At 40.7% G+C, this 26940-nt stretch overlaps 1 protein-coding gene across 1 annotated transcript in view; it reads left to right on the top strand.

Annotated features, from left to right (window-relative positions):
• BEGAIN (brain enriched guanylate kinase associated) overlaps positions 1-26940 on the top strand; it is a 151515-nt gene that overhangs the window by 121636 nt on the left and 2939 nt on the right. Inside the window, exons 7-8 of the mRNA XM_059474539.1 lie at positions 20309-20416; positions 24445-24528. Coding sequence (XP_059330522.1) covers positions 20309-20416; positions 24445-24528 — 192 coding nt within the window. The remainder of the gene's footprint in view (positions 1-20308; positions 20417-24444; positions 24529-26940) is intronic.

The raw sequence follows: 26940 nt of genomic DNA, 5'->3' as shown, positions 1-26940 counted from the left end.
CAAGTAGCAAAAAACCTTGTCTGTGTAAACAGTAGCACAAGAATAAAGTTGTTTAAAGGAGAATGAAGAAATTGATGTTCAGGATAGCCCAAAGAGAAGTGAAACACAGTCATAGAGAAGATACAAAACAGAACATTATCACATGAAAACAGGATGTGATCATGTTAAGAGAAAAGGCAGCTGAACCACTGTCCTTCTAGGGAACCGAGCTGTATGATCAGAGAAAGGAAATATAACAAGGCCTTCCTACAATTAGTCCTATATCAGTTCCATCAGTTGTGCTGCTCTGGGGGGAATTGGGAAGCACAGAGGAGAATGGGTGCCCCTGGCTCATAGGAAGAGGATGCAATTTTGCAGTGCACATCTTTGGCCAGGCTCAGCTCACCTATCCAAGTCACCAAATTTAGGAACATGAAATTCCCTTGTTGCTTCTGTAGTCAATAGGAATGGATTAGCACTTTCAGCGTCTGATAGAACACAAATTAATTTTTTGGGGAAATTGTCACTCCACTGGCTGCAGCCACTTTGCTGAGCAGCAAAGGCACTTTTCTTCCCCACTTTGATCAGACATGTTCCCACCCACTGGCAGGAAAAATCTGTGCTCTCAACTAATGAAAAAAATATGTTATAAATTTGGGATTGCCCACTGGAGGTGCCAGAAAGCAATATAATTCTGGCTTGATTAGTCAATCATAGTTGGAAAAATCATTTGGTTTCAGATGTCCCTTGTGAGGCATTTTTAGAGAACAAGACCATGATGAGGCCATCTGGAATACAATATGCAGTCTCAGGCATCCAGATGCAAGGAAGATTAATTCACTGTGTAACAGAACTACAATAATCAAGGAAATGAAGAATTTATCTTCTGAGATGAGATTAAAAGATGCTGGCTTGTGTGGCCTAAGAGAATAAAGGTTGTGGGGATTCTGGCTGCTTCCTATAAACTCATCAGTCCAAGTTTCTGTAAACTTAGCAGAGGCTAAAAGCTATTTAAACTAAAAGGCACTTCTGCTGCAATAACAAATGGATACTCATTAGCCTTTAATAAATTTAGCCTGAATATTAGACAAAGGTTGCGAATCCCCAGAGGACTAGAACAGCTTTTATTAGGATCAGTTCCACTGTTTAATCACAATGATGCTGAAGTGTGATCAGTTTAGGGTCAGCAATTCCAGCCCAGCTGGAACAGGCAGGAGGGAGAGTCATCAACTCCTGGGGTCCTCTCTAGCCCAATGCACCTTTGGCCTCCACCAGCTCTCTTTGGGAGCTGAGCAGTTTCCAAGCACTGCTCTGTATTCAGTGCCTTTATATGGGCAGTGACAGACTTCCAAAGACCTTCACGCCTCATGGAGACAAAGGCCAAATTTTTGGAAGTGTTCTGCAGTCGTAGGACTTCTGTCCTTGGATTCACACACTTGAGTGTGTTGACTCAGCAGTGGATGGCAGCTTTTCTTTCACATCATGTACTCTTTCAGAGACCATGTTCTGTGCCAGAAGTGAAAATAAAGGTGTGCTGAGGGCTTACAACAAATAATCTAAGCTAGAGGAATCCACAGAGTTTGTCACAGAAGTCAGGGAGTCAGCTGAAAGCCAGCTGGCTGCAAGCTGAGTCTGGCTAAGGCAAAAGTGACAGAGGCCAGTTGTTTGAAAGAGGAGGTAGTGGGGGGACAGAGCAAAGCAAAGTGTCACAGATATGTTTTATGAAAAATCCTTTCCTTAGCATTTTTTTCTCCTGAGAATCTGAGAGGCCTCAGGAACAAAATGTAAATAATTATTATCTGCTGCTGTGGAATGCAACAGGTGGATCTGTGATTGGCCCATGTTGGTTGTTTCTAATTAATGGCCAATCACAGTCAGCTGGCTCAGACTCTGAGAGTCAGGAGCTTTTGTTATCATTCCAGTCTTTTTCCTTTCCTTGCTAGCCTTCTGATGAAATCCTTTCTTCTTTTCTTTTAGTATAGTTTTAATATAATATATATCATAAAATAATAAACCAGCCTTCTGAAACATGGAGTCAAAATCCTTGTCTGTTCCCTGGTCCTGGGACCCTTGCAAACACCACCACAGCAAAGCAAATAGGAAGGCTAAGAGGAGGCACCAGGAGTTATCAACATACTCAGTTTTAATACAGAATTGTTATATCCAGAAAAAGACAGAGAAATGCCAAAATAGAGCAGAAATGTAATTTTTCCTCTTCTGAGCATGACCATGTAAGCACATGTAGATAAGCATCAGCATCTCTGAGACAGCACAGATCTATGCAAGGCAGCACTCCCCACCTATCACTCTTGAGCTCTGTTCATGCAAAATGTATAAATATCAGCTGACATATCAGAAACCTGACAGATTTTCCAGCAGCTGATGAGGTCAAAGAATGCTCTGTCTTTGGGAAGAGTCATGTTTCGAGGAAGAATTCAAAAGAATGATGCAGATGTCAAAGCATAAATCCTAAAGGGCTCTCCTAACAAACAAAACCAGGCTCCTTTCTACTAGAACATAGGATTTGGCTCATGCTTGGGCTGATCCCCATGGAACCTGGGATCTGATCATTTTTCTTCTCTACATGGCTTTTTGCTTTTTACTGGAGTCCTGGTTCATGAATAAATCTCTCAAGCACTACTGCAATGCTAGGGAAAGTGATAACATCCCATCAGTAAATTTCTATTCATTTTAGTGAACAATCATCCTTGTAGTGTCTGTATGTGCCATAGCACCATATGGCAGCTGCTTTTTTTCCTCCAATACTACTGTCATAATTGACATTGTTTCTAATTTTTTTTAAAGGGCAAAACACATTTTTGTTGTCCTGATCTCAACAGGCATTTGAAAAGGTAGGAGCATTAATTAGCTCCTCTGCACTCTCATGCCATTCATTTTCCAAATATATTCAGTTAGCTCTTGGTTTCCCATAGTTAGAAATACCAGGGCAAGTATATGGCTTTCAGGTTCCTGCTCAGGTTAATACACAGAATAACTAGAGTAACTTTAAAAATGGGGCCTGGTAGTAAATATCATCCAGAAGTTCTGTGGCATGTAGCTGGGGAGCTGAAAAATGAACACATTTTCTGTTCTGACTCTTATCCAACACTTCTTCCCAGTAGTCAGGAGGTGGCATCATCTGCAATCACTGTAGAAATCGCCAGTCATATTTCTTTCCACTTTAAGGAGTGCCATTAAAAGTGACTTTAAAAGTGAAATTTGGGAGAAGAGGGAAATTAACATCACTGTTATGAAAAGGTTCAGGCTGGAGGGATTTTACTCACACACACTCTTGATTCTTTAATTTGGAAATTCCTGTTCATCCTCAAAACAAGTGGTACAATAATAAAATGGTTCTCTCATCAACTCTGCTCTGGCACCATAATTTATCCCAATGAGATTGTTGATTTGTAATCCTCTCTCGAAAGAAATGTGGTGCATCTCATTCATGCTATAAGCACAGGGTAATAACTTTCAGTTTTAAACCTGGAAAGCAAAATTCTATTTTAAAATTGATCTGTCCATTGCATTTTGAAATACAGATCAGAGTTTTTATAGTGTCAATTTGACAAAAACCTCACAGTAACAGATCAGTAACGTAAAATGAGCCTTAGAGATAAACCCTGAATATTTTAACATATTCAGGCCACTTTATTTAGGCAACACTATTACAACAACAAAAAGAAATGCACATCTGTACTAGATGATCTTTCAGGTTCCTTCCAGGCATTTCTGTGAAAATAAACCCACCTTCCAGAGGTGTAGAAGTTGTTCAAGTGATATGAGAGGTGTAGCTTCTGTTCAGTGGTTTACTGATTGAATCTTGAAGATAAGCCACAATTTAAGCTTTTTTTGCTGCACCTGCATCACATAATCATTAAAACCCTGCCCTGAGACAAGGCACAGGGCTCTGTCTTGGCATGTATTTCAAACTTGCAAGGTTCCACCTCTTCCTTCATTTTCACAGAGCACTTGAGCATCTTAAACTGGTGTTCTGATGCTGCTCCACATCTCCCAGACAATCCCTAAGCAGAGTTTAAGTTTTCTTGAAATGTCTTTTCATAGACTAGAAATGCAAATATGGTTCCAGCCTTCATTAGAAAGGAGTCAGCATCAGTTCTGGTGTACACTGAGAACACTGCTGGAGGCAGCTGCAAAGGTGGATGAGGATGAATGCAACTGCACAAGTCTCTCTGTAGGACTGTTTTTGATGATTGTGATCAGATTGAGGATTTGTAAAGACACACCAGTGGAAAAGGGAGGTATAGATTGCACTTCCATAACAGCAGACTGATATTATAGGACTCTTTACATAATGCATTTAGAGGCTGAGTCACCTGTAGTAGGAACATTTCAGGCTGCTGCATAATTCGGGGGCTTTTGTTCCTATAAAGAACACATTAAGGTTTTCAATTCTAAGCTTCTAACAAGTCCATGGTCACCTGACAGTGACAGTGACAATGACATGTTGTACAGCTTAAAGATCTCACTGTTTGACTTGCATTTTTCATTTGCATTCCTCCTATAGTCCTCAGACACCCATCCGCCCTCATGACAAAGCCCTGATTAACCTAAGACCCAAGTTATATTTTCCTACAGTGGTCTAAGCCCGGTTCAAGGGCAGCTTTTCTTCTGTCTGAGGCTGGCACGGGGTAAACCCTGACAAGAACTTCCAAGGGAAGACTGGACAGGCTGATATGTCCATTCAGAGCAGAGCACCACAGCTCAAAGGTCTCATAAGATGCCAAGCCCAAGGACGAGACGAGCTGCTCTGGTGATGACCTTCAGCCACTGAGATGGTTCTTACAGAGCCAGGACAGCAGAGGACATGTGTCAGCCTCAGCCTTCCCCAGCTAGGCAACAATCTCCTCATGAAGTGCCAGCCAGCTTTCTACAGGTTCTTCTGGCTGTTACTTACCAATAGAAAACAAAATTTATATTCTTCAAGCACAGGAATTGCTGACTGAAATATTTATTACATGAGCTAGATGGATCAGATGAGTGATCACAGTGGTCTTCTTGCTGGTATAGAAAAACTATTAAAAAAACAAGTTGTTGTGACTGAGTTGGCTAAATTATTTATGAGTGCCTGGATCTTCACACAGGCAGATCTGGAGAACCTAAAATCTGCCGTGGCATCTCCTGCCAGCTCTTAAGCTGCATCTTTTTAGCTATCAAACAGCAATTAAGACATTGCTTAGAATCAACCTTCTGTATCTAATCTGCTGGAAAATATGGACTTTGAAATCCTGCCAGAGTGGTAGGAAGTGTTTCTGTACCTTCCAGTAGTGCCTAGTTTTAGCACCAAAACCAGTTAGCACAGGCTGTGATGAGGTTTAAATAGTATAACTCTTCTATTGCCTTCAATGAAAGCAGTTTTTTCCTCCTACCTATGTCGACTAAAATATACTTGAAAAAATTTAAAATATCTATATTAAGTTATATTTTCCTACAGTGGTTTAAGACAAATTGAGAGAGAACCAAACTGTTGTTTTGCTGATGACTTTACACATTCACTGGAGCTAGATTCTGGAGCACACCAGGAGGTCTCCTTACTACAGCAGGTTACAGAAGAAGATTTTTAAAAGTTTTTATTCAGAATGAACAGGATCTCCTTATCTCTTAGTACAGCTCTTATGACTTCTGATGAAACTTGAGTTTATTGCAGAGGCATGCAACATCACTTTTTAGCTATCAGGTTACCTGAAGTTTGGCCTCTTACTCACCCAAAATATACTCATGGATGGGGAAAGCATTCATTCTCTTGTTTTGGAGTGGCAGAATAGAAAGGATATTTGCTTAGATTCAAAGACAGAACTAAAAATTGGGGTAAAAGAACCATTTTAGCAATCAAAGATTTTGTCTAAAGCCTTGACATAAATATCTTATCACTAATGAGAATCAACACAGCTCTTCAGTGTCCATACACATTAGCACATTTCTCTCAATAAATAAACCTCAGAAGCTGAAAAGTAAATTATATCTGCACTCTTCAAGCATAAGATGTTTTGACATGAAGCATTAAAAAAAGGACCAGTAAATTAGATGTCAATTCTGAAGACGACTAGTACGTGCAGTGTACTACATTGTGTAGAGGATAAATTCAAACAGAACAATGTGTAAATACAAGGAAAACAAAAGTCAATAAACCAAGTTGTAAACAAAAGTCATAAACAAATACCTGAGGACAAAAATCAGACTAATTCAATTAAAAGTTTCACTGAATTTAAAATTATGTTCCTAGAACATAATTAAGAAACATCTTAAGGAGCCAGAAGGCAATCAACCGGACCAGAAGGATAAGGGCTTTTGTAGAGTGGTGCATTTGGGTCTGGCTTCTAATCTTCAGTTTTGTATGGTCTATTCACTGTCAAATATTTCTCATTTCATCCTCAACTATGGTTAAAAAGAGTCTCTCTAAAGTTCTTGCCTAAGATCAAAGCCCTAAGGGTTAAACTGTGTTCACAACTCTGAGTCTTTTCCCCTCCTCTTCTGACAGGTTCAGAGGCCTGACATCCTGCCCAATACTTGTGTTTTCCATAAACCAGTAAAGCTGCATTCTTCACAGTGAAAGAGGACTTGGTTAAGGCATTAAATCTCATTTTCTTAATGGCAGATACCAGGGTCCCAGGGTTTTTTGTATTCTTTTGGCAGGAAGGAAATAATCATCAAATTATTTCAGTGTCCATGACTGAAGGACCATCCCCTGAAGTGGAAAATAAACCCAAATTACCAAAAGAGAGGGAAAAAAATTAATTTTAATACTGTGTGTTTACCAGGAAGTTTGGGGGTTTTCATTTTGTTTTGGTGTTTGGGTTTTGCTTTACTCCGTTTCTGGAGAGCTGTCTCTGAAAGTAAATGAATTGGTTATAAGCAGCAATTAACTTTCAAATCAATGGCACCTGACAGACACCACAGTTAGGAAAAAAAATAAAAGGTGCCAAAATTAGAGAGGTTCATTATGGACAATTTTAATCTCTGATGTTTTCCAGAAGAAATTTCCAAAATCCCTCTATGCAGCACCCAGAGATTTACTGAATGCTTCTGCTGTTGGGTACCTCAAACCTCAAGGACAATTTTGTTGGGCAAAGATCCCCCAAAATGTCCCTCTGGCTCTGTGCAGTCCCAAGGTGCAGCAGCTCCCTCCTGAGTGTGCAGTGGCTTTAATGCGCTTCTTGCACCAGGTTTGCAAGGAAATGCCTCATTCTGACCTCACTGGGCTGTTCTGTGGTACTTCAAGTCCCTGCCTTGCCACATGAGCCAGGAAAGAGATAAGCACCTTTCCCTCCTCACTTGGCTGCCCTTGGTGGGAGGCAGAGCCCTTGTGCCACTCTTTGCTTTAAGGCTCAACATTTCTTTTACTACAGATTGCAACCCAACTTCCAAATTCAATGGAAACTACAGACAATGCTAAGCAATGTGTCTTAGCAAACACTTGCAAAATGCTTCTTATAAAAAACAGGAGCCTACATAAATTTCCACCTAAGATTCATAAAAGAACCAGCTGGACAGATTCCCAGCTTCCTACTCCAAACTAAATTATAAATACATTCTAATGTGTTAAGCTGATGTTAATTTTAAATAAGATTCTGAATTTAGAGACAATTCTGAACCAACTGTAGCAGCATCCAAGAGGTCAAGCATAGAATGGGGCATATAGAGGTTGTAGAAAACACAAACTCACTGTTTATGTTGCTCAGCTACTGGTAAATTAAATCAGAAGAGAAAAAGTAATGGAAGTCAACATATTTTTAGGAAAAATCATTAAATGAACCACAATTTCTTTTGTAAAGGCAATTGAGTAGATATATCTGGATAGCAAGAATTGACAAGTACCACTTCATATGATTGTGATTACTAAATAAACATGATATAATCTCAAAAGCAGTTAGCAGAAGGGTTGCAGTAAAAGTCACCTCAAAAAGTAGGCACTGTGATATTTCCATTTAAGGGTCTGTTCAGAGGGCAGGATCAGGACAGCTCAGTGATTGGTACAGGTCTCAGCACAAACCTATGTTTTCAACAGTGTCCTAAAAGTAAACACAAAATGAGATTAAAAAGATTAACAATGTTGTTGAATGTTGATAAGCAAATCAATTCAAATGACCAGTGCCTTCCATAAGATGTTCACATTCAGTTAAAAGATGTTTTTCACCAGACATTTAAAAGTATAAATCCTATGAGGGTGCTTTGCACACCATAATGCAAAAAATGGAAAGAAATAAGTAAAGGGAGTGGTTTGTGCTCTGGAAAGGAGGGACTCAGGAAGGGTCCCTGACTGTGAAACTCAGGCTGGTTGAACAACTCCACATGAGCACCCAGCAGCAAGCCAAGACAGAAATAACAACAGTAGTATTTGTATAACCATGACAGAAGTGAATGGAGCAGAATGATAATTTTGCCACAGTTTCAGACAAAAGAAGGTCCAGTTTGAAGAGAGTAGTTTAAGTTTTGGTATTTACAAATTTTTAGAGGGTTTGTAAAGTCATTCAAGTTGTCTGAAAATTAGAAAGACTGAGTAGTAAAGAAGCTGCCTCAGCAAGAGACTCAGGCAGATCACATATTTAGTGCAGTGGAGAAATATAAATGTCTAATATAAATGTCTTCACAGAGAGAAAATGCTAAATATCAGACAGCTTTTTAATCAGGCAAAACAAGAAGTACACTCAGGATCCAGACCTGTTCAAAGGGAGAAAGCTGTTAGCACATGAAGAGATCTAGAGCTCCTGGTATCCAGGGAAATGGCATATTCTTCATTTCTTGAGGTTTTCCCATCAAACAGGTCATTACAATCAACTTACTGAAAGCCTGTCTCAGCTAGACCCACATTGGTTGCAAAATCTCTTCATGCTGCTCTTCCCTGGCACAGTTACAGAGCCAGAAAAGCAAATTTCCCATGAATTACTAGATTTATGAGTTGGGAGATATGAATTCAGTCCTTGCCTCTGCCAAACATGATTTGTGTGTCATTGACTTAGTTACTCAAAGTAAGTTTCATTTTACCTACTTTTAGATATCTACATGCTAGATGTCCATTTTACACATGTATGTCTGAAGCATTATTATCCTCAGCATCTTTATCAGCCAGTGGAGAGAAGCAGGCTCCATTGGAGAGCTGCTCCTCCAAAAATAAAATAAAAAATCACCATGCAATGAGGAATTTCATGCTTTGAAGAAGTCTCTATGCTGATTGAATGAAGGCAGGAAGGTGGCTGGCTTAGACCTGGGCAATCACACCCCTGACATATAAATAAGGGAAGGTTTGCTTCAGCCTCCTCTCAAGAGAATATTAATATTTCTAAGATGCTGCGAAAAGAATACCTGAGACACTTAATATTATTAGGAAATATATGAATAGCTATAATAAATGGAATTAAGAAATCACAGGGTTCAAATTTTTGCCAGGCTCCAGGGCAAAAGAAAACTGAATCTTGGGATGTCATTGTAAAATCCTTAAACTGTGAGCCAGGTCTCTGAATGCCATGGAGAAATACTGAGGATAATGAATCCATGTAGACTTTTCTTAATGGAAAAAATAGTTTAAAATACTTCTTTCCCAAACAAAGGGCTTTTCAATTTTGAAGGGTCAGTCTGGTGTTAAGGATGGCCAAAGTTGTGCCAGCACAGCTGCTGGGGCCATGAACTGTTATGTGGCAACAAAAGCCTTTTAAACCAGATTTACTACTGAAAAAAAAAAGGATTGTGGAGTTGCAGTACAACTCAGGGTATTAAGGAGGAGAATGAAATTTCTGCAAAGCTCTGAAATGGCAGAGGAGAGGAGTGCTCATTTAAGACAGCTGATCTTAGGACATGGACAAAGGCTGTGACATTTCTCTTGATCAAAAGGCAGTTTCTCCCATCTACACAAACTCTGGGGGCAACAGCTAAAATGACCATCCTGAACAGCAGCACAAGAAACACACTGCAGTGAGCTTCCTATCTGCTTGTTCACAAAAACATATCCATCTTTAATTTTCCTTGGATTTGATCCCAGCAGTCAGATGGGAAGGAAGTGCTGCACTTCCCTTATAGTAAAACTCAATCAGTTACAGCAAGCAATCCCTTCTGCAGCCTTTGCTTCTGCCAGGAGAGTTCACACTGTGAGCAGAAGCAGGGTCCTCACTGTGGGCATCAAATGTGACCACAGCCTGCAGCAGGCACCACTGCAGCTCTGGCACAGCCCCCCTGTCCCTCCTGCAGGGCTCCTCAGCAATTCCAAAGAGCCAAAATTAAATTCATATTAAAATTAACTACAACACCAACCCCCCAAACTGCATTAAGAGACAAAGAGACAAAGTCATGAGTACTGGCAGGGCTGGAAGCAAAATTCTGTCATTGTTCAAGGAATTTGCATAGTAGCTGTTTCCTTTTCTATACTTCTTTTTTTAATAGTTATTTAATGTAGTCATTATACTTGGTTTGTGGCAGTTTGAATTGGGATGCTGCCAAAAAGACACAATTTAACAGGGTCTGAGGGGATGGATATTTGAACAGATTATTTTATTTTAATGGATCTCCCCTGCTTTGCCTTGAAAAGAGCTTGTAGGGATTTTCTTAAAATGTTCTCAAGGATCTGGGGCTGATTGGTGTGGGGAGGTGAAGCACCAAACCTTAAATACTTTTACCCAACATGAGATTTTACAAAGTAAATAGCAGAGATATATTTTAATAAAAAAAAGGAGATGCTAATTCAGACAGAAAAGACAAGTATATTATGTTTATTCCCTGTACTACACTTACAATTTTTCAGACAGCTCACCAAATCTTCCCAATCAATACCCCAGGGGATGCTTCAATGTATATTGAACAGATACAAGAGATCAGGGGAACAGAATATAAAGACATGCACACATTGGACATGGGCAATGAAAGTTCAAAATCCACAGGAGGAAGAGCCCAAGATGGGGAGTGGTGAGGAGGGAGAAGGCCAAGGCAATGCTGCAGCAACAAGAGCAGGTTTGCCCTGTGAGCAGCTCTGGGGAGGGCAGAGCTGCTGGGCTGGCTCTGGGCTCTGCAGGGTCCCAGCAGGGCTTGGGCACAAACCCAGCTCAGCACAGCCCTTCACTGCAGGAACAGACCCTGGGCTCTCACACAGAATCACGCAGAATTTCTAGGTTGGAAGAGACCTTTAACATCATCGAGTCCAACCCATGTTCTAACACCTCAACTAGATCATGGCACCAAGACCACATCCAGTATTTTTTTAAACACATCGAGGGATGGTGACTCCACCACCTCCCTGGGTAGATGATTCCAGTATTTGACCACTCTTTCTGTGAAAAGCTTCATCCTTAATTCTAGACTGTATCTCCCTTGGCACAGCTTGAGACTGTGTCCTCTTGTTCTGTCTGTTGTTGCCCGGAGAAAGAGACCGACCCCCAGCTCACTACAGCCACCCTTCAGGGAGTTGAAGAGAGTGATGAGGTCACCCCTGAGTCTCCTTTTCTCCAGGCTGAACAACCCCAGCTCCCTCAGTCGTTCTTCATATGGCTTGTGTTCCAAGCCCCTCACCAGCCTCATTGCTCTCCTTTGGACACACTCAAGCACCTCAATGTCCCTCCTAAAGTGAGGGGCCCAGAACTGGATGCAATACTCCAGGTGAGGCCTCACCAGTGCCGAGTACAGGGGCAGAATGACCTCCCTGCTCCTGCTGGCCACTCCATTCCTGATACTGGCCAGGATGCCCTTGGCCTTATGGCCACCTGGGCACGCTGCTGGCTCGTGTCCAGCCGACTGTCACCAGCACCCCCAGGTCCCTTTCCACCTGAGCACTGTCCAGCCACACCGTGCCCAGCCTATAACACTGCAGGGGGTTATTGTGGCCGAAGTGCAGGACTTGGCACTGCTCTCAGGTGCAAGCGTGAACCCAGAGAGGGAAAGCCAGCCTTGCCACAGCACTGTGATACAGCAGAGAAAAATCTTCTGAGAGAGAAATACTTTATCTCCCAAGAGAGCATTTAGATAAACCTTTAGTCACAGGGGGAAAGGAAGGGGCTTGAAGTTTTCTTCTAAACAACTCATTATTGAAAGAAAGTGTCAAAAGGTGACAGGAAATGTGAATTTCAAAATTCCTAGAGCAGAACAAATTATTAAAGAGTAAAGTACTGTAAATAATCTAGCCCTTACTATTTTTATTTGGTTGGGAAATTGTCCTTGTTTAGGTAGTCAACTCTAATTAGAATTCACTTGCATATTAAAATAATCTGCAATTAATATGAATGAATATTCCAAAATTCAGAGCATGACATTTGTCCTCCTAGATCATTTTACTCCTAGAAATTAATGCCACTTCCTCTTTCTACACCATCTATGTAGTTCATTTAAGAAGTCTCCAGTAACTTCTCCATTTCCACAGAGGAGCCCTTGTGGCTGGAAAGGTTGAGTGTCAGGCAACCAGTTCTCAGAGTGACAGCTTTAAGCTACAAGGCTGAAGAGCCCATCTTGTGTGGCCTGCAGCAGAGGAACTTCTCCTTTTCTACCCATTCACACATTTTCTTTTTCTTTTTGCAAAATGTTTTGCTGCTTACCACTGCTGAAGTCTCCAGTCCTTTCGTTGCACTATGGCCATGTAATTATTTTAAATTATTTTTCTGAGCTCCTAGAAGGAACTAAAAAATATTTTTTCTTTTTAAATTCAACTGTGGGCAAGGACAGACAATCCAGTCTCCTCCTGAGCCAACCCAAGAGCCATATATCTGTCACTTCCTTTTATCCCATGTGTTCATCATGAGAAAGGCCTGTCACATTGGAATAATGTTCTTGCCACTCTCTTCTTTATGTGGAAGAGCTCCAACATGACATAGATTTTTGCAGTAGGTAAAGCCTACGGCAAAAGACACATCAACAACATATTTTCTCTGACCTGCCCATAAAAATGAGTATTTTCAAATCCATGGTGCCATACATTTGTCTCTGAAGAATGCAGCCTTGTCTGCTTGGCAACAGAAAATCACTTTAAATAAATATCTGATATTCTTTAGGATAAATATAATGAATTAGTCATTGCTCCTTACCATAATGTAGCAGAATTCCTGAAAGCCAGGCTGTATTAGCATTTTGAAGAGGTATTGAGACAAGGATGGGTGTCCTGGGGATTACTGCTGTGGAAAGCAAAGATGAGACAGTGGTATATGATGAAGTGCAATCAGGATGCTGCCACAGCCTCTACATCCCTACACATCCCTGCAGTTTTGTTTGTAACCTGATAAAGAATTACCTCATAAATCTGCAAAACATTTGGCTCTTTTCCTCCATTGCTTGTAAAGATGCACATTCTTAAATAGATTTGTGGGTTCAGTGAATCTGTAAGTGAACAGCTCCTTTGGATACTCATTTTACTGCTAAACCAAAATAAGATTGTTATGCAGAGAAGTAAAACTAAAAATTTAATGTGTATTAAATGTTGCTTTCATGCTGCAATTATCAGCACCAAATCCTGCACCCCAAGGATCATGTAGAGAACTGGTATCAGTTGATACAATCTCATTACTCATTGAAAAGTCTTTCATTATTATTTGCTCTTCTGATCTTGTCAGTTCACTCTTTTTATTACAGTTCCTGCCCATGGGTGCAAGTGTGTGTGACAGGGGATATCCACTGCTCTTCCCTGGCAGATAAACTCACACAGAGCATCCATAAACAGGCACATCTGCCTGCACATCATCTGCCATAAAAACATGAAGATCTGCAGAGCAGAAACTAACATGCTTAAAATCAGGAATTGCTGCAGAGAATATCCAGTAATTCCTGCAAATTTAAACCATCTTTTTCTTTTTTATGAGCCAATTGAAAAAACAAGTTATGCATATGGTCTGCAGGGAAGTGCTGCAAATTGAGCAGCTGTTAACTTTCAGAGTTACAGGAAGAAAAAGGGTTTTATTTCCACCACATTTCTCATTCTCATTTTATTTACCTTGTTGGCTATAACCCTGGCCTAGCCAAGCCCATCACCACACATGTTTCTATTTAAGACTCTGCTTACAAGATAAGAGGTCCCTTGGCTTGAGCACTGCCTTGCTCAGCTGAGACCATGACACACCTGCATGGGAGGAAGAGTTTATTTCACCTAACCTTGAAATAACTCACATTAGTACCCTCTGCAACAGTGAACATTTTCCACATTTGGTGGGAAAGACCATTGCATAAACTCCCAATCTTCCACTCCACAAAGAATGGCTGTTTTTTATTGATTTCTCAGCAGAATACAAGATATGTACTGACAGATGCTATAAAACAAATTCATCCTCACTCATCACTGAAGTGCTGTCATTGAACGATCACTGGGAATGCACAGGGCATCTGGGGGCCCTTTCTTCATGGTAGATAACACACTCACGTCCTCCATGATTGCTGTAATTATCACTAATAACTAGATGTTGCATCACTGACTCCAGAAGGCAGGCATTCACACACACCAAGTCAAATCTGGGGTCTGTTTGAAGCCTTGATTGAATGCCAGGGAAAAACATAAGTAAACTTCCATGCATACTTGTTCTCAATTTTATTAGGACCTAGAGATGTATTAAGTGTTTATTAAATCATCTCTCCATAACAATAAGAGCATTTACTTATAAGCAGGTATCAGCATTTGCTAATAACAGAAATTTAAACTATCATATCATAACCACCCCAGTGATCCCAGCAGTCCAGTGAGATGTGGTAGCCATACATTACAGAACTCACAGGCTGAGGTCTGAAGGGATATCTGGGCATCATCTGCTTCAAACTGTCTGTTCCTACACCCACAGCGGGTCATCAAGGACCATGTCCAGACAGTTTTTTAATATCTCCAGGAGTGGAAACTACAATATCTCTGGGCAACATTTTTCGGTGCTCAGTCACCCTCAACAGTTTAAGAGTTTTCCATGTTCAGATGGCACTGCTAAAGTTTCGTGTGTTGTGCCTCTGGTATTTTGCCCATTGCTTCTTGTCCTGTCACTGGGCACCTCTGAATAGAGCCTGGCTCTGTCCTCTTTGCACCCTCCCTTTGGATATTTATCCACGTTTGATGAGATCCCACTCAAGCTGTGTTTTCTCCAGGCTAAACAGTCCCAGCTCTCTCAGTCTTTCCTAAGAACAGAGATGCTCCAATCCCTTGTCTTCCTGGCCATTTCTAAGACTCTCTCCAGTAAATCTTTATCCACTTGTACTGAGAAACCTGAACTGGACACAGTGCTCTGGGTGTGGCCACAGCAGTGCTGAAGGGAGGAATCATCTTTCTCAGCTTGCTGGCAGCACTGCCTAATGCAGCCCAGGGTTACCTCTGGCCCTCTTTGCAGCAAGGAAACACACTGGAGGCTTGTGCTCAACTAGTTTCCCACCAGGACCTCCCAATCCTTTTCTGAAAAGCTGCAGGATATGCTGTGTGGCCCCAAGCATGCGTTGGTGCAAGGGGTTGTTCTCCCCAGGTGCAGGATTTTGCACCTCTCCTTGTTGAAATTCATTTAGTCCTGTCAGGCCATTTCTGCAGCCTGTGAGGTCCCTGGGCAGAGCAGCACCACCCACTGCTGTACCAGCCACTCCTCCCAGTTTGTCATCCTCAGCTGCTCAGTTTTGTCCTTCATAGGATGATTTCAATGAGGTTATAAAATATCACCATAAAACACACAGAGTTTGTTTTGAAAACTCATCCCCAGTTGTAAAGTCAGCCCTTGTTTGCTGACTACAATCCACAGTCAACCCCCTGCCTTTCTTAGCAGATACCTCAAAGCATGAGCAGTGAAAACACTGTTACTGCTGGTCTAGGAGAAAAGTACTGAGTTAGCAGTGTTACACTGGCCCACAAAGATGGGGAAATTCTCCTATTGGAGTGTTACTTTCCTCCTGGACAAGTCGAGTAGTAGAGAATAAAGGGAACAAAATTCTGCCTGTATTCCTCGTCCAAAACCACTGTAGTAAACCTCTGTCAAGGCATTCAAGATGGAACACCAGTATCACTCTGGTGGTATTTGTAACAGAAAAAGTCTCTCCCTCTCTTTCTGTCTATCATTTGGGCATTACTAATTAAGAAGTATTCCCAAAGGAATATGCTGCCCACTAATACCTTGCTGGTCAGCACTACCATTACATTATTGTCAGTGTAGCATTGAAAATTGCATCCACGGAAACATTCCTTACAGGAGCATCAAGATTTACTTTGCCATGTTTGAAAGGTCTGACATTTCCACAGACCAGCACTTCCCATTTGCAAATCTGAGTCTGGTTTCCAAAGGACTTTACACACCAGAGCTCCCTCAGGACAGCAGAGACCAGAGCAAGCAGCCAAGCCTTGACTAATGGGCTGACACTGCTCAGGGTAGGACACCCTCCATCTGCTGGAAACAATGAAGGGAGGCTGAAAGATTACCAGAGAGAACTTTTAGCCTGCCCATTTCTGCTGAAGGACTAGAGTAGTAACCTTTATGGATCCACTAATATGCAAGATAATCAAATCTTTTCATCCAGCTTTTGTTACTTTTAAAATTAACAAATGATTCCATTAATTATTTCATGCTGAATCAACCTAGCAAAATTCTTTTCACCTCACTTAGATTTTAGTTGTAGGGACTAGATAGCACCAAACACTTCTGAAAGCATCAACTTATATTTTTATGGATCTATAAATATATGAGGGATGTTTTCACTGTGATAGATGCAAATTATAAAAAAGGCCCTAGGGTTCCAGACAGAGATTATTATATATTTTATTATATAACTTGGTTCCTTTGTGAAGAACAGTTATTCAATCCCTTCCTCAGATCTGATAAGGATGCACTGAGGGTCATGCTAAATCCAGGATAGGAGCAAGGTGCCCTCAGCCTCGGTGCTGTGACTGCTGGGTTCACCCAGCAGAACAAATGTGATGTGACTCAGATGTGGGCACATGACTGTAGCTCTCTTGTGTTAGTCAGACACTAGAGAGCTGTGTTCTCGTGTGCTGGCTCTGTGTCAGGGGATGAGGGGGGCAGAAGATGCTCAGAGCTGACTCAACAAAGATTTCTGAGCAAGGATCCAGCAGCCACTCAGCCCACTGCAGCCTGTAGCTCTGGCATTTTGGAGTGGACTTCAGGAAACCTCAGCCCAGCTGCAAGCTATTGGCACATCAATAACAGCACTGATTTAATTCACTACTGAGTTTGGAGAGATTGGGTGTCAGCACCTGCAGAGCAGAAAGCAGTGCCAAAAGCAGGGAGGAGGGGTCACAAGCCTTATGGCAGAGTAGGAGGACCAAGCTTCTATGAGCTACCAGAAATAGAGGGATCTGCCAAAAGTGGTTACAAGTAAAATAAGCATTTATATTTGTAACTCATGATCATAGCATTGATATTATGATTCCCATCCTCCTTTCATGCCTCTCTGACATCTGATGCTGAAAATGATTGCTTGAGTCCAAGTGGAGAGCTCAAAGATGCAGCCCCCAGTGACCAGCAATCCTTCTAATGCAGTGATCCAACACCACCATCCTGTCTCTTCCAGCTGCACTGCTCTCCCATAGATGGTGTCAGGATTAAGCCTTTTTCCTCTTGTTGCCACCACTGAGCCTCGATAATGCCTGCCTGAAGCCCTGAACTTCCCAAGATGGACACACAGTGTGTGGCTGATATGCCAAAGAATTTGAGTGTCCTGCCCACCTTTAGGCTGCCTCATTTTGCCACATTGAAACAGACTCTTTGCTCTTGTCAATGGCACTGATTTCAAGAGAAAGATGTGAACTGATAATGATGGAGAAGATTGGGACTGGCCTTTCCTTCTTATTCCCTCTTCTCCACAGCACTGCTGAGGTGTTTATTACTTTGGTGTCCACCTGCTGACCTGTACAGCATAAATCTGAACTGAGGCAAGTTTTACACTTCAATAAATATAGAATACCTTTAAAAGTCACACTTGAGCAGATAAAAAGTCTGGGAAACGTCATCCAAATGTTATCATAAGTGAAATAAAATAAAATGAAATCATAATTCAGACGGATTCAGCGTTACTCAAATGCAGTGGAAAGTAGTGCTTCCAATGCCTGAATCTGCTGCCTTATTAGTTTCTCTCCTGAAAACTATAAATCCTTGATCAGATATTCTCTCCTGAACTGCAAAATAGAATGAGTAAAGTTCAATTTGGCTAGGCAAGAGCAGCAGTTACTGAGATCGGAGTGATTTAGAGCAACAGAGTTCTACAAATCAGCTGTCCTGGTATGACAACTTGTCATACAAGGACTGAAAAAATCTTCCTTACAAGTGGTTATTTGGAAGATTACGTCTGTACTCAGTGGACCTGGATCCTTCAAAAGCATGAAATTACTTCGAAAATTGAGGGGACATATTTTTTGTGGGTACTTAGGTAGTCACTTGTCTACCTCATTACACACCTAAATACCTCTGAAAATGTAATCTTCAGTCACAGTCTCAAAGGAGACAGATTTTTAGAGGTGCACAGATGGCCAGGAGGTTTACAAAGTGCCTGGTTGTTTAGTTCACTATAAAATCAACGAGAGTTAAGGGTCTCATATAAAACCACGTTGCTCTGCCTAATTAAAAACATGGCCCTGTGTCTGGTTAAAAGCACTGAGGTTGGAGCCTTGCAAGCTCTCAAAGCTGCATTTTGGCCTTCCATGAGGAGTCCCCAGGCAGGAGTGCTGATCAATGGGAACAAGGAGGGGAGAGGTGTCAAGCCTGGACAGAGGGCTGGCATCAGCTGGGAACAGACAGTCCACAGAGAACTGACACTGAAACAGGCCAGCCCACACCTTCACAAAGACACCTCAATCACATCTGCACGCTTTAAAGCAAGCTGTGGGTTTGCTTAGACCATTTGAGAAGGTGTTTTTCTTTAAATAGCAGCTTAGGATGAGAACTGCCACTTCCAATTTAATCACCCTCCTTTAATACAGGCTGGTGCTTTGCAGCTGGATAATTAACCTTGGTATTCATTCGGACTTCAAAACACCCAATTCCCATTGCTGTCAATTAGCTGACAATGTCAAGTGTGTGTTGATAGAAGATTTTTGTGTGACCCTGGCAATATGGCATTTGGGAAATTTCAGTCCTTCACAACTAAAAATGGGAAGTGACATCCACAGAATCACAGAATGGTTGAGGTTGGAAGGGACCATTTCTCTTCTAGTGAAATGGATCCACTAGATCCACTTGGAGATCTGGTCCAATCTCCGTGCTCAAAGAGAGTACTCTGGGGCACTTCACATAGAATGGTGTCCAGGGCGATTTTTAATATCTCCTCAGCTTCTATGGGCACCGTGCTCCATTGCTCAGCCACCCTCACAGTACAGAACTCCTTCCTCATATTCAGGTGAACTTCCCATGTCCCAGTTTCCACCTGTTGCCTCTTGTCCTATTGCTCAGCACCACTGAGATTGTGAATTTGTCACTGGATTGAGTTCACTAAACAAAACAGACATGTATTAGGGTTTACCCTACTTTCTGCTCTTATGAAAATGTATCTTTCTAAAACACACCCAAGATGGTTTTCAAACCTTCGTTTTGCAGCTCTGGGTGCACAGAGGATGCCTTGATCTCAGGGCATTCAGAAGCTGCCATACTTTTTAACAACAATGTAAGGCTGGAGGCAGGGTATAAACAACTGTACACAATGATTTTTAATACAAGAAGCAGTACGAGAAGCACTGTGTATCAAAATGAAACAAAAGGTGGGAAGGGCCACTGGCATTTCATTCCTTCCATTGATCTCTTTGCATTTATAATAAAGAGTTACATCCTACTAGTAACAAGATTAAATTAGTGGGCAGAAAGAAATTTGAATCAGACTATTTTCCTGATATGCCACAGTGGACTGTGTTCTGCTAATGAGTGCTAACCCTACAATCAGGTAAATATTCACCTTGAGGAATGAACAACCCTGATCAGGGATTTTAAATCAGCCAGAACAGTCAACAGCTAAAATGAGCTTGGCTCAAACACAACTGCTTTTCTGTTTAAATATTTTTCTTCCTTCCTTATGAGGATAGGAAATAATAGCATAAGAGAAACATTCTTGTAGTAAAAGAGCAGCTCCAGTCCCTTTCATGTTGGAGACCGTGTCCTGTGACTAAGAAGGGATGCATTAATGATTGATGCTCAATAGAATGCTTTTGCACAGGCTAACTGGAGCCTTCTGTGAAGGTTCCTAAATGAGCTCAGTCTGACCTCCTTAGTTGTAAAGAACTCCACCTCATCTCCTAAGCAAAATAATGGAGAAAATAAATAAGGGTGGGGCAGGAAGAAAGAAAAAATAAATTTTGGTCTGTTGTGCTTTTCTCTGGATTTGAGAATGACATCAACCAGTGGACCTTTATCTGAAATATTCTGACAGTAGAAAAACACTGACTACTCCATTTTCTATGCAGGGTCAACATTATGAAGAGGAAAAACGGGCTTTGAGCCATGAAATAATTGCACTCAATAATCACTTAATAGAAGCCAAGGTGACAATAGATAAGTTGTCAGAAGACAATGTAAGTATTTAATTATTCATTTTGAGATTATATTCAGAAACAAATTGGGTCTTGCACTTCCCATGAAATTATAGTATTTTATGTTTGTATAAAATGTAACCAGTCACCTCAACAGTTAAAATTCTTGTTTGTTTGTTTGTTCCCATCATTTTGTAAATCCAGCTCTTATGCTATGAGGTTGTGGTAAGACTTTTCATTGATATTTTTTCCCTTACGTCTAGCCTGAAACTGATGAAAAAATATTCTAAGAGATGGCAATATTCCCACATTGATTTTGCCATCAGTGCAGCAAACTGGTGCAAGCACATGGTCAGAGCTGTTGCAGTGACACGTGTAGGGAGTGGGGACTCATCAGAAGGATTTCAGGCACAGAGTAGAGCCCAAAATTTCCTGCCATTCTTTGATCTTTTGGTCTTTTGTCCCCAAAAGGCCCAGCACAATCCAGCTTTGCTGGCAGCAGGCAGGACTGACCCAGCCTGGTCACTCAGACCAGGGAGCAGGAGCCAGGCTCTCCCAGCAGCTGCTCATGTGTAAAATGTGCCTGTCTCTGTGTGGGACAAAGCAGGGAACATCTCTGAAAATTGTCACCCTCCATCTCATTAAACACTACTGAAAAATGGCATGAGTAGCACAGCTGGCAACAAGCTCATTAAATCCTTCCTGAGACAAACCTACAAAGACAGCAAAGAGAGGAATATTGCAGGCATTTAGTTCATTATTGTGCCATTCCTTCCACATTTAATAAAAAATTCATCTGCAGAAGACATGTTTCTGTTAGCACTTATTTTCCAGCATCTTACATTCAATCTTCCCATATTTCACATGAACTCTTAATCATAGCTGGGAGCATTTAGTCTCATTAAAATGCCTGTTGATGTGAACTCTGCCTGTGCAATTAACAGCTTTCTAACTGAAGTAAAAAGTTCCCAATCTGACCCCTAACTTTCACAGAAGCTGAGTTGAAAGAGTTACTTTATAACTCTAACAGCTATAAGTAATGGAGTGTGGTAAAAGTAATGGGCTACATCCAGGTTTTGGAAGCACAGGGACAACTCCAAATTAATTCACTTGAAATCAGTGGAGTTATTTTTGATTTAAAATAGTGTGACGGTGTTCACAGATGAGGGAAGAGACGAGAATGTTGACTCCCTCTTTCAGAAGGTTTGGTTTATTATTTTATGATCTATATTACATTAAAACTGTGCTAAAAGAATAGAAGAAAAGGTTTCATCAGATAAGCTAGCTAAGAATAGAATCAGAAAGAATAACAAAGGTTTGTGGCTCAGACAGAGAGCCCGAGCCAGCTGGGCTGTGATTGGCCATTAATTGGCCATTAATTGGCCATTAAACAAACATCCACATGAGATCCACAAACAGATCCACCTGTTGCATTCCACAGCAGCAGATAACCATTGTTTATATTTTGTTCCTGGGGCTTCTCAGCTTCTCAGGAGGAAAAATCCTAAGGAAAGGATTTTTCATGAAAAGATGTCTGCGACAATATAGAGGTGGACGAAAGTTGCAGAAATCTCCCTTTAAGTATGCATCCATTTACACTACTTCATGGAGTCAGGCTTGAACCCCAATTTGAGGTGTTTTCAGTACTCATAGTTTTACTCTGAGCACTAGAATATGGTCCAGAGGCCTCAAATAACAGAACCACTTCTTCAGACTTGGGGTTGGCCCATGGACAAAGTTCTGCCCTTGCAGGTCTTGAGAAAATGACATGAAATTAATTCAGGGGAGATTTAGATTGGATGTCAGGAAAAGGTTCTTCCCCCAGAGGGTGGCTGGGCTCTGGAGCAGCTCCCCAGGGCTGTGCTCACAGCCCCAAGCCTGACAGAGCTCAAGAAATGTTTGTACAAAGCTCTCAGCCACAGCTGTGACTCTTGGGGATGTGCAGGGCCAGGAGTTGGACTTGGTGATCCTTGTGGGTCCCTTCCACCTCAGGATAATCTATGATTATGTCTAGTATCACTAATAAGAGTAAAGGTTATATTTCAAATTTTAAAATAAAGAACTACAAAACAAACCACCATTATGCCTAACAGCACAGAAGTGATAAACTGAAGAATCCTACGCAGGGAGAATGTTTTTGTCTCAGCAATGTTTCTTTCTTCAATTATATTTTCTCTCTCTCTTCTGACAGAAATATAAAATTATGCTTTTGATACAAAAACATATTTAAAACTGTGGGAAACACTTCTGGCATTATTTGCCAGTCACTGTTCCAGTTGCCACAGACGTGGCTGGTTTCCATTCAGGCAAACACTGAAGGAGAGAAGGTCACCCCAGGCACATGGCTTGGCCCAGCAGGTGGAGAACAAAGTACACGTGGCACATGTAGCTCACATGTAATGTTTTCTGTAGTAATTTTTAAAGCTGCTAAAAATAAAGTGTCAGCAATGCTTTTCGTGCTCTCCATGACAACCACAGAGCAGAAAGAGAGGCGCAGAGCTTTTGAAGAAAGGATTAGGTTCTGGAGAGACACCATTTCTGCGTGCCTGGGAATGCCATATGGGACTCGGGGTACCTGTCTGTGCTGTGCATTGTGCAGCAATGTATATTGGGTTTAATGTATATGCAACATATCCAAGTCACATGCGCATGGAACAGAGTTTACTTCTAAATTGAATTCTTGGGATCTTTTTCAGGAATGAAAATAGTGTGTCCTAATATAAAATTTAAGATCCACATAAATGAATACAGTACATTTGAAGAAGAAAGGGCATTTATAAAATCTCACAAAGATAGAGAAAAATAATCACAAAACAAAAGTGTCTAAAGGTGCTTGAATGTGAAAAAATATGAACTAATGTTCACAGGACAACTATCCCCATCACTGAAAGACTCACAAGAACATCTTGTTGCTTCTCTTATTACAGAATACCATAAAATTGTCCTTTAAAACAGAGGAACTTTCTTTTTCACAAAAAATTTCTTTATGAGTTTTTAAGAGAATTAATGTAGCCATAAAAACTGGCGTGCGACAAAATTATGACATCAACATCAGAGAAAATCCAAATTATATCAGTATTCCACACTTTTTGTCTACAAACACATACTAATTTTTACAGATTAACACAGCCCAGTGCCCATAGCACTTTCATGCTTTGCATATCTCATCTCTGCCCACCTATAAAGTCAGTTGCTGAAGCCAACCTTGGTTTTAATGCAACTAGATAATGAAAAGGAAAAACAAAATACAGCTCCTACCTTCAGGGAGCCAGAGATACTGGCTGAAGGATGCAGTTACACAGTCATGTGTGCTAAATCAAATTTAAGCGAAGGGCAAATCTGTGTGCTGAATTTCCCCATTAAATAGACTGTGGAAGCCATTCAGTACCAAGATAGCATAAGAAGCTTGCTTAAATTCTCTCCTTCCTTGTGTGGAATTCTCACGGTGATTTCTTGCCCAGTGAAAATATTCTATTCTGCAGCATCAAATATTTGCAGTGAGATTTAATATATTTCTATAGCTGCATTCTGCAAGATATTAAAGGAGCCAGGAATCATCCAGAAATATCAAAAGGAGAAAGACTCTCCCTTTTAAAAAAATCAACACAATGTATATTTTTGTAATTAATTTCTCCCACAGTCTCATAAGATTATTTTAGCACTTTCTAAAGTAGTATTTTAGTGCTCAACTGGATAATACCCAATAAAAATTTTCTTTTTTGCTTAAAAGATCATGGGTTTTTAGCCTTCACAGTACCATGCATGTTAACAGTATAGAATTCAGTTCTTAATGGGAAATATCCATCCTCTGAAATGCAGATTACTGTTCTGTTGTAACAGGTCTCAAAAGTTTATTCTTAGTAATTTTATCAGCCCTCACAGAGCAAAGGAGGAAATATCTCTAGATTGTGCTAGAAACAGCAAAGCATCTTCTTGTGTTTAGAAATCAAGGTATGCTCCAAATGTCCCCAAAGTGAATTTTGAAAAGATTGATCTGGCATGGGAGAAAGGCTGAAAGCCACAAGCACTTTGCAAGCTTTAAAGAAGAGGTTATTTTCTGTTTTTTCCAGGAGCTCTACAGGAAGGACTGCAATTTAGCTGCTCAGCTTCTCCAGTGCAGCAAGAACTATGACAGGGCGCATAAACTTTCAGAGGTAATGTGACCAAACTTGTTCTGTGACATAAATATTGTATGGAAAACAGGTTGTTTTGCATGCATCAATTCCAGAATTGGTTTGGCCTTAAGGCTTTTATTCCTCCACACACCCTCCTTTAACCACAGGAGGACTTGTGCTGGTGTTTGTGCAGTCGAGGGAGGTGCTGACAAAATCACAGCACCAATGAGATTTTGCTCCACCCATGACGGAACTTGAAGGAAATCTCTTTCCCCAAACCTCTCCTACTCAGATGGGCCTGCACTGATGGCCTGTAAAGCAAAGGTTTTGTAAAACACTGGAGTGCTGTGAACTCCAGAATGCAAAACTCTGTTCAGCAGCAGTGTGGTGAGAGCAGGGAAATGACAGGCCACGGGCGTCAGAGATCCTGATATAATCAATTTTCCTCCTAAAGCTATTTTCCAGTCCAGCTAGTTTCCAAACCCCAATTTTTAAATGGACTGCCAGAACAAATATCTTTTTCTAAAGAAGCCAGAGCACCGAGTGATTGATTTCCAAGGAGTAAACTTTAATTAATAATCGTTGCTTCCAAGGAAACGAGGCTTGAGGAATAGGCTCCATAAAGGGGAGGCAAATATTATCTTAGTAAAGAAGACAGTTCTTCAGGGATCCAGGCCCTGCACAAAGCAATAGCACCTTCCTCACACATATTCCTTCAGTGAAGGTTACAGGGAATAGCCTTTCCTTCTTCAGTCCCATCAGGTCAGCATCCCCCCAAATGGCCTCTCTTGTGCAATTCTGCAATGGAATACTGCAAAATTAAATTTGGAATGTACAAACCACCTCTAAGTCAGTAGATGGCTTCGGAGCACTGAACAACCCTGGCAAATAAAGATGGACCAAGATTCTTTTGTCTTCCAGACAAAGAGACAGAACTTCCAAAGTAACCATTATCTTGGTCCTGTTATTTTTTACTGTTAACTGACTTCCCTTAGCAAATTGTATCAAGGAATTATCATTACATTACTCACACTTGAAAGCACCCTACCTGTTCTAATTAGGACCTTAAAAGCATTTAATTGTTTATTTGCAGAGAACTATCACAAATGTGAGATCTCCCCTCAGTTTCCCAGACTGTCATATACTCAGTTAAATAGGAAGTCTCCACTCATTAGTCCAAGCATTTATTAATTTAGCATGTGTAAATGTGCTGTCACAGCCAATAAATTCTTTATTAAAAAGAATTTATAAAATTCAAGTATTTATAAAATTCAAGTATTGCCTTATAAACTATTGTATATTTTCCAGAAACCTAAACTGTAGAAAAATATAGTGATGTGATAGCAGTATCATTTTAGTAATTCCAGTTTCCAGTGCAGTGCCCATAAAATAACATTCTTTTAAACACATTTCATAATCTTAATAACATGTATAAAATAGATCAAATAGTGGTGCTACAGGATACTAAAATAAGACCTGCCCCATACAGCAAATTCACATTAAATTAACTGTATTTATTTTTCCTCATTTCTATGACTTTTTACACCAGGCCTATTTTACAACCTGTTTATTCAATCTTTGTTGCATCTGTACTTACTATGACTAATGTTGCTGCCTGCCAGCAGACTGGCAATATCATTTATTTCCAATGGAGGACATATGAGTTAATTAGCAACATAATGATTAATCTAAAATATCCTGGAAGGTCTGTTGGTTGAAAAAACACAAAACACTCATCCTACTACAAATAACAGGAATGTCATTTCACTACATGCCGTATTTTGAACAGAGTGAGATGTGGGGATTAAAATAGCTTTAAAAACTTCCCAATGAAATTAAAAGAGGATCTCTGTATTTTACAGAATGCAAGACCATGGCAAGGAGCAGGTACCTTAAATTTCCTTTTTCAAAAAATAGAGGGGAGGGGAACAACTGCAGGTATTTGTGGTGTTCTCTCCTCTAGAGAAACAAATTTAAGGAGGAGGTGAGATTGCTGAGGTCATAAGGTTAACCATTGATTAGTTTGTAAAGAGGAACTTGATTTTTAGTTATAAAAACAAAGTTCTGAGTAAATCACAGCACTGAAGGGATTAATTCCCAAGTGGCATAAATCAACAGGAATATCGAAGGAGCAAACAAAGTCACAAACTCAAAACTTACTCCAAACATGAATCCAAGAATTGTGATTTCCAGCAATAAATAGGGAGAGGCAACCTCTCTCATATTGCTTTCTGAACATTGTTAGAGATCTCAAGTGAGCAAGGCAGATAAAATTTGACAGGAAAGCGTGCTTGGTGATGCCTGAGTAGGCTCCACCAAGGAATGTCATCTCCCTCTCTCTTCTGGTCCACATGACAGAATGGCAGGTGAAACCATCATCCACAGCCCTGGTCCTGACTTTCTGAAAAAAAAAACCTATATGATTTCTGATACACAACAGACTTATTGATT

Source organism: Ammospiza nelsoni, chromosome 6 (assembly GCF_027579445.1).
Source record: "Ammospiza nelsoni isolate bAmmNel1 chromosome 6, bAmmNel1.pri, whole genome shotgun sequence".
Lineage (NCBI taxonomy): Eukaryota > Metazoa > Chordata > Aves > Passeriformes > Passerellidae > Ammospiza > Ammospiza nelsoni.
This window is presented reverse-complemented; position numbering and strand designations above follow the sequence as displayed.